Genomic DNA, 8,958 nt, shown 5'->3' on the forward strand with positions numbered 1-8,958 from the left:
TCTTCTATTAATTACTTTATCACATGGTTAATTACTTTACAAATCAATACTAATAACCTACAAAATCTATATCTTCAGTAATTACTGGACCCCACTATTTCAGAATTGTCGTTCTAAACTAACTCAGTCTTGTAACAATTCTTCCTAAAAACTTAATACGTTGCATTCTATATGTGTAGAAGAATCCTGCAATCTACACCGTAACAAAACTCAAAGAATTATTCATTGTATATCAAAAGTTATTTCCAATTTTATATATATACACTTCAATATAAAATTTAATTTTTATTGCCTATATATAGTTTATAGATATATTATTTATTCACTAAGTTACAAAACTCATCTTATAGTCGTCCTATTATTTTTTTTTTCAAATACAAATATATATTCACCCAAATCCTATATATATGCTAGCCTACAATAAATATTTGTTGATTTAGTAAGTCCTGATCTTCCAAGGACCATATAAGGGAACTTTCTGTCTGTGCCGGGTACTATTTAACTTAGAATGTGACAATAAATAAAACAATTTCAAACATTTTTATTTTTAAAAAAATTGGGAAAAGAAGTTCAATATATATTTCCATATGGTATGTATAATATTTCAAACAAAATACATATTTGCAAATATTTGGATAAAAATTATGTTATATAACAAGATTTTTAACAAAAATAGTTATTTAATGTTTTCAATTTTTAATAAAACAATATGATTATTTATATCAAATAATATAATCTAAAATTTAATTATTTTATATTTTATATATTGCAATTAAAAGTAACATTTTAATATGAATTTTTTAACATTATAAAAATTTTACTGCATAATAATTGATTTTAATGAATTAAAAAAAATTATATTTTTATGTATTTATCTCCAAACAAAAGGGTTTTAAAATTCAAAAAATTGTCTAAAAAAAAAAAAGAACACCGCAAATTATGCATGAACCATAGATCGAAGTTACCCAATTAGGATTTTAACAGTGCACAACCTAACTTTTATTTCATTGAATACAAATACATAACAAGCGTACAAATTATGGGGCATGCATGAAGCCACTAAGACTTAGCATGCCATTACAGACTCGCACAAACTCTAATTGATATATAAAACATAATAATCCAAACACATAATCTACTTTATTGGAAGATTAGTTATACCAAAACCCATATAGTTAAGTAAATTTATTCTTGGAGATTGGGGTGCTAACATATTCATTGGTTGTCTGCAAGGAACCCGTGGCTATAGGAACAAGTGAACCATTTTCGGTTGCATGTTCGTCATAATGCATGCCGTGGCAACATTTGTACTTAACAGACTCAATCTCCATCTTCAGGCCACATGTCGGATCAGGGCAATTGAAGGCGGTAGGAACGCCGGAGCGAATGTTCTCCAGTTGAAAATGGAGACAATGGCGAGGAACAGTTCTCCTAACATGATCATAGTAGTCCTTAAAAGCAATGTCGAAGCTTATCGACATCGATATGTTGGTTCGCCAGTTTTCGAAGCCTTCCACCACACTCATCATCACTTCATTGAAGTCAATTAAGATTACATTCTCGCCTTTGCTCACAAGAGCCCATCCCCTCTCGGTTCTCATGGAGAGAAGAGTTTGAATGTCTTTGAGAGTGGAGTCTAGGTTAAAGTCAACCTTTTGAGTCTTGCTGAGGAATGAGTTGGTTATGTTAAACCAAAACTTGGTTTGAATTGTTATGTCAACCTTTGCAAGGTTGAAGTGTTCAATGTATGATTCTGTTTGTTTGATGATGGGGTCCTTTTTCATAGCTTCAATAAGATTGCCGAACCTTTGAGTCCATGTGATGTCTGTACCTCCATAGAAGAAGACGTACCCATTGTATTGCCTCTGATGCATATAATTATAACTATTATTGTTGATGAATTTTATATGACTATAGTATAATATAGTAGTAAAGATGGTAGATAGCTCTATGTATTCTTATTAATTATGCTTATGGATGCCTCTGCTACTTTTTTTTTAATTTAAAAAATATTTCTCACGTAAATATAGTTAGAATATGTTTATGCAAAAATAATTGTTAAAGTGCGATCACATACATATTATATTAAACAATTTAGTTAACTATTTGAAATGATGTATCTAAAAATGTTCAAGCTATTTTCACATAAAAAATATTCGAACTAAATTTATTGAGTAACAATTTTTAAAAAATAGTTCGATCTATTTGTATAAATTTTACAAATTACTCAAAATTTAAGAAAAATAATTTTCTTTTGTTTTTTAACTTATTTTGTATTACAAACAGTAAAGATTAATTTTTTTATTTTCAATTTCTTTCCAGTTATATTAAAAATATCAACTTGTAAAGTTATTATTTTATAAAGATAAAACAATACAACACTAAGTGTATATTTTTTTTAAAATTTGTTTAAACAAATTTGTGGTTCATAAAAAAAATCTTTGTTAATTTTATTTAAGACCAATAAAATTTTAAAAGTCTCTATTTTAGTTTCTATAATTAATTTGCTTTCCTAAGCATTAATGTGACAAGTTAAATGCTACGGTGATGTGATGTATCTTGCCATGTCAGTATTTAATGGAATAAATTAACATTAAGGACTAAAATAAAAACTTTTTAATTTTAATTTTAAGAGACTAAAACAAAAAATAGTTTATACCTACAAAAAAAAGTATTTTTATAAGTACTAAAAGTCTCATTTATTTATTTATTTTTGGTGTTCTATTCTGTGAGCCATGATATATATGCAAATAATAAGTAGCAAGGATTAAAAGGTAGTTCTTACCACCCATTTTTGAATATCAGCATTAATCTTAAATGCTTCAATCCAAAGCCAGTTCCAATGCTGGGAAACTCTTTCCTCGTCCTCAATTCTAAATGGGAAGGCTGAAATGCCCCACACAAAGATCAAGTGCAATGCGTTCTTGTTTATAACCTTTCCACGAGCATCAACCGCCACCACAATAGGTTTACCTGTGTAATTCCATTCTTCTTGCAACGGTTTGTAACCTTTGATGAGTGAGAAGTATTGCACCACATACCATGGCATCAAAGACTTCAAATGCTCATACTTTTCCTTGGCTTCACTGGTCCAATTTTCCACAACAGGCACCCAAAGAATTTTATAATCCTTCTTGTCTTTGTCATTGCTGATTGAATTATATATGGCTTTTAGAGACCAAATCTCATCTTCAATGTTGTCAAGCCCAGATATGAACAAAAATAAATTCTTTGTTTTCAGTTCATCTAGAGTAACCTGTTCATTATTAGCAAACAAAAATTAGAGAAGATGTCTTTAAAACGGATAAAGTACTATTTTTAGTCCTCAATATTTTGGTCAAAACTTAATTTAGTCTTTAACATTTTAAAATTTTATTTCTGTTGTAAAAAGTTTTAAACAAGTTCAATTAATAGTGAACAGAATAAATGATGTAAATGTTAATAGATGTTACTAACTAAGTCATATTTTTTTTCATGTGTTAGAAAAACATAATCCAATTTTTTTGCAAAATTTTTCACCTCAATTTTTTTTTTTTACCAAACTTTAAATCCTAATCATCAATTATCAATGCTTTAAAATCAAAAAATTTTTTTTTGTATTAATGATTATTGGTGGATCAATTTTACTAACATATTAAAATTAAATATTATTGACTATTTAATATGCGAATTGTTTGTATTAAATTTAAAGATACGATAACATTAAACCCGCTTAAATTTTTTTGAAATTGAAATAAAAAGTTTAAAAATTTTAAAATTGAAATATGTTGTTTAATTTAAAACGTTAGAGACCAAATTGATATACAGTAAATACTTTTCATGAACTTGTTTTTATAGTTCTAATTATTGATTGTACACTAACCAACTCTTTAGTAGTACTGTTGATAATTTCAAGCTGAGTAACATCTTTGGAAAAGATAAGAGATTTCAAAAGCTCGACAATTCCTGAAGGAATTCTGAAGGCATCAAAACGCCAAGATAAATCTTCCAATGCCTCTGCAATAATAATATAAAGAAAAATCTGAGTTAGTATTTAATTAATTTTCTCGTTGCAACACACAGTAAAAGTTGCATTTGTTTTTCATTATAAATATGTAGACAACCTTTTTGGCGTTTAATTTCGTCTAAATCAGCATTTAGTTGTGTGAGAACAATTTTGAGCCTCGCAACAACTTCAGATTTGATGTTCCATTCCCTGAAATAATAACATATGCGAATATATTTAGTCTTTTCATTTATAGATTCAATAATAACATAAATATAAAAACATATATATAATGGCATGTCTTACAATTGAGACAATTGATTGGCACAAGCTAGAAGGGAGAGAAGAATCCAATAAGTGTAAAGATCACGAGGAGCTTTGAAGAGAGCTGGAAGGTCCTTTGGAGTGTATGATTTGTTGGCAATGAGCTTCTCCAAAGTGATGATACCATTTATGAGTTGCAATGTTCTGTCAACCAAAGTGCTTATGAGATCTGAATCCGACTGGCTCAGCTTCTTCTCCTCTTGTGCAAGCCTGAACACGTGCAGCTCAAGTGCGTTCTCCTTCTTGCTCGCTTGCGTCAGTGTCAGCCGCCATGTCTCTCCATAGTCCAAAGCGAAAGCGGAGAGTGCTATCACTGCCTTAGCATCCCAGGTGTAGCTCTTCAGCTTCTCAAGAATCCCTACCACTGACTCATGTGCGTTCCATGTGTTGAATGAATGACATGTCATCTGTATCAATCATATGGAAAATGTTTGTCACACATGATTTTCACATTCTATCCAAAGATATTTATATTCATTTTAATGTATAATAAATTTTTTATTTTTATTTTTATTTCTCAAAAAGATAATACAGACAATTATTTTTAAAAGATATATTTCATCAATTAATTTGATAAAAATAACCTAAATTCAGTTAATTATTAATTTACATAGTGAATCCTTAATTTTTTTTTGTGATATTACATTCAAAATTTCCAATACTATATACAAAATTTTAGTTAAGTAACAAACAAAAAACTAAATATATAATTTTAAAAGATCAATTCTGGACTAATTAATATATGTACAAATATTTTAGCAATATTTCCTTTTTGTTAACTTAATTAAAAATTTAGTATTATAAAGTTTACACCATAAATTTTTTATGAAAAATTGGTAAGAGTATTAAGTTAACCTGACAGGCAATCTCTTTAAGGAGAGTGTAAGATGGTTTGAGAGCAGATTGGGGAACGTTATCTTCTACCAAATCAACGGACTTCACTTGCTGCAACATCAGCATACAACATATATATGAGAAGGAAAAGTATAGTTACTCTGGAAGTAAATAAAATAATTTATCGATTAATTTATGCCACATATATCAAAATAATTTGTTATAAGTATTTATTCGCAACTTGACATTTAGCTAATAAATTAGTACAAGAATTATAATTTGAGTCGAAAGTACTTACCGAATTTTCCGTATAATTTTACCCATATAGATATTTTTATTTCGTTATATTTTTCTATGAAATGAGGGAATAGAAGAATTGCGACCTTGAGGTCAAGAGAGTCAGCAATGTTGGTTGAGCTCCTAACAATGTTGGACACTACATTGAAAAGAGAATCAACATCTTGTCTTACGGCCTGAGCGTCGTGGATGCCGATGATGTTCTGAGAGATGACATCATCATCCACGTTGAACGGGTTCAGTTGTGCCACCTGCAAACCACCAGAAACAGTGGCTGAAACAGCCGCGGAAGCGGTTGTTGTTACAGCAGAAGCAGCACCGCTAAGAAGCGAAGCTGGCTTCTTGAGATGGTTGGCCATATTCACAAAACTCGAAAGATGAAAGAAGAAGAGATTATTAGGATTCAGAGGTTTCTGTGGTTTGCGATATTGTTGTGTCATGCTAGGAGCATAACTTGGCCATATTTATAAGCCCCAAAAGTGTGCATCAAAATGACAAGTGTTCACGCCTCCAATCAAACCCCTATTAAAAAATCACCCCGTGGCTAATATTTTACTAATCAATTATAACTATTATATCTCTGTCTACTTATGATTTGCTGTATATCACTGTACATTTATCGGCAGTGGACACACTCTCAGGTTCAGCTTTCACTCATTCAGCAAAGCAACTTTTCTCATTAATCGTAATTAGTGATTATTGCTACGCCAAATTAAAGAAAATAGTTCTAGCTTTCACCACACCGAAAGGCCAAGTTAGATTTCACATATTTGAACAATTATTAAGAGCAGTGAAAAAATTCGTTAAGCTATTACTAAAAATTCTTTTACTGCAAAATCGATGTATCTCTAGCTTTCTTAGTTAGAAAATTAAGCATTAGTATTTAACTATAAAAAGAATTCCAACTATGTATGTACAGGTACAAAATGCTATGAATAGGATTAACAAACAGAGTGTCGTATAAATTCGTGGATTATATGGATTGTTCTATTTAAGTTTGTTTTGTTTATGAGTTATAATTTTATAATTTAGACTATTTATATTCAATCTAATAAGTTAAACTGATCCATTTATTTTTTATGTTTTTTAAAAAATATTTTAGCAAAAATAGATTACTTTTAGATTAAAAACTTTAAATAAATAAAATTTTTGTTGATAGATTGAATTTTTGTGTCGGATAAAGAAAATATTAGCAAAAAGATATTTATTTTTGTTTTAGAAATATAAAAAATTTAAATAAATATAGTTTTTGACGCAGAAATCCACTTGTTTAAATAGTTAATTTTAAGAAAAGTATGGGAAAATAACCTTTTTACAAGCTAACATAAGCCAATTCTATTATAATTTAAATTTTATAAATAATTAAAAATTTAAAAATTAAAATTCAAAATTCAAAAAAATTCTTTCTATATTTATCCTAATCACATTTATAATTCATAATAAAACAATCTATAAAAAGCCTAATCCCTTTCCATTCATTTAGAAACAATCAAATCTCTCCATTCACAAGCTCGCCGTTTCTACGCATTTTCGACGCCGCCGTCCACCGACCACCACCACGTCTTTCGTCACGCTGCGTGGCCTCTTCCACGCGTCCTGTTGCCGTCCTTCTTTTATCGACGCCGTCGTCCACTGTCCCGACGCATCTGCACCGCCATGGCCTGCATCAGTTGCGATGCAGCCACCGTCGGTCCCCATTCAAGACACGCGATCAACTACTCCGATCCATATGGTGACTCCTCCACTCGCGATGTGTTTCTTCTGTGGCTTCCTCCTTGCAACGCACCACTACGAGTCTCCCACCATACACGCAACACCGTACAAGATGTCATCGCCGGTCACTCTACAATTCTTCTTCTTCTCCTCTCCTATTTGGTTTTGAATGATTCTTTTAAGTTTTAACTAATCTTTTATGTTTCTTGTTCCTGAATTTTGGACTTTTTTCTATGTTTTGTATGTTTTTTTCTTAAAATTTGGATGTTTTTTTTTCCTATGTTTTGTATGTTTTTTTTTTAGGATTTGAATGATTCTTTATCTTATGTTTTGGTTTTTTTTTTTAAGTTTTGACTTTTTTTTTATAGAAAAATTAGGATTTGCATAATAAATGATAAAAGATAAATTAAAGTAAAAAGAGATAATTAATATATCCACATCAATAACGTCCGACCTCTCCGCGTTCCACTTGCGCGCCATAGCAACGGAAGATCGTGCGTCGTTCGAGAGTCAAGACACACTTTATTCTTATGCTATATATCCACATATCCACAATATGAATATATAGAATCAGTGGCAAAATAACAAAAACATTGTTAGTCCATAACTTTAGTTACTATATATCTATATTTCCACAATCAATAAAAATATAAAATCTTTAACTCTCTTTTTTCTTTTTTTAACACTTCTTATTTAAAGAAAAAGCGGAAACGAATTAGAAAAATATTCCAATACAAGCTAATTCAATGGAGGCTACAACAAATTACTTGAAAAAGCATATGATTTATGAATAGTGCATCGGTGTTAGCAGCAAATTACTTTGGGACCATAATTCGTGGCTTCCTGCAGCGAATTATGAACACAAAATAATTCGTTTGAGGGAGCATATATATTGGTGTTCAGGTTATGATTGGTTTCTAGTCTGATTTGGGTTTGGCAAAGGTCTTGTCCAACAAAAAAAAAAAGTGTTGCAGATAACCATGGTTGAACGATTGAGGGTGTAAGGGTGTAACAGAGAGAAAATGAAAAAGAATTGTATAAAATTTCTATTTCTTTTTAATTTTTCTAACATAAATTTGTATCATTTAAAAACTTTTTAACCACCAAATGTTTACCGTCCCTGCTTATATAGTGTTCGTGATTAACAATACAGAAATAAAAAAAAAAAATCTTTTTTATTTACGTGTAAAAAAATAATTGTAGCAACTAGCATAGGCATCATAACCACAACAAATTTATGGGCACTACAGATCGCATATATATATATATATATATATATATATATATATTATTTATTACAATTATTTATGCTAATATATATTATGCATTTTATACTTTTAATTTAAAAAATCATAATCTTAAACACATATAATTATAATATTCATGTGTTTCTTAAATATATGATAGTGCATTGGTTTTTATTTTTTTTATCATATCTGAAATTGCAATATATTTGATTCTTTTAGTGGATATTGAATAATGAAATTAGAACTTGATAAATCTAATTACATTATTTTTAATAGTAAAGAACAATATATCTATATATTAATAGTTTTTATATAAATTTTCACAGTAATAGTCTTATATATGATTTTTTCAATTAGAGGATATAAACTACAATTAATAGATAGATAATATATGGATTTTTTTTATATTTGTTATAATTTATTTATATAAAATTATTGATTATATTTATGTTATTTAAATTGATTCGTGAGTTTTTAGTGAGTTTAGTTTGAAATTTACAAATAAATTCAAATATTAATGAACTAAATTAGAAATCAAACGTAATTTTCGTACACAGA

The 8,958-nt window shown here is 29.2% G+C and overlaps 1 protein-coding gene across 1 annotated transcript; it reads right to left on the reverse strand.

The window, feature by feature from the left end:
* Positions 1–1,012: 1,012 nt before the first annotated feature.
* Positions 1,013–5,880, reverse strand: LOC107615788 (protein SIEVE ELEMENT OCCLUSION B-like). Its single transcript, XM_088497772.1, has 7 exons — positions 5,527–5,880; positions 5,165–5,254; positions 4,292–4,716; positions 4,104–4,195; positions 3,863–3,996; positions 2,786–3,256; positions 1,013–1,865 (listed from the first exon to the last, which is right to left on the reverse strand). Exons 1-7 carry the CDS (start codon positions 5,878–5,880, stop codon positions 1,176–1,178), a joined length of 2,256 nt encoding a protein of 751 aa, XP_088353898.1. The 3' UTR covers positions 1,013–1,175.
* Positions 5,881–8,958: the final 3,078 nt, after the last annotated feature.

Source organism: Arachis ipaensis, chromosome B9 (genome assembly GCF_059453495.1).
Source record: "Arachis ipaensis isolate K30076 ecotype BB chromosome B9, ASM5945349v1, whole genome shotgun sequence".
NCBI classification, from domain to species: domain Eukaryota; kingdom Viridiplantae; phylum Streptophyta; class Magnoliopsida; order Fabales; family Fabaceae; genus Arachis; species Arachis ipaensis.

Bases quoted from the DNA above. Each gene is read 5' to 3' on its own strand.
- LOC107615788 (XM_088497772.1), bottom strand. From the start codon at position 5,880: ATGACACAACAATATCGCAAACCACAGAAACCTCTGAATCCTAATAAT. The intron at 5,255-5,526 runs GTCGCAATTCTT...CTGATGTTGCAG, and splicing joins CTGACTCTCTTGACCTCAAG to CAAGTGAAGTCCGTTGATTT. The intron at 3,257-3,862 runs GTTAGTGTACAA...AATAATGAACAG, and splicing joins ACAGTACTACTAAAGAGTTG to GTTACTCTAGATGAACTGAA.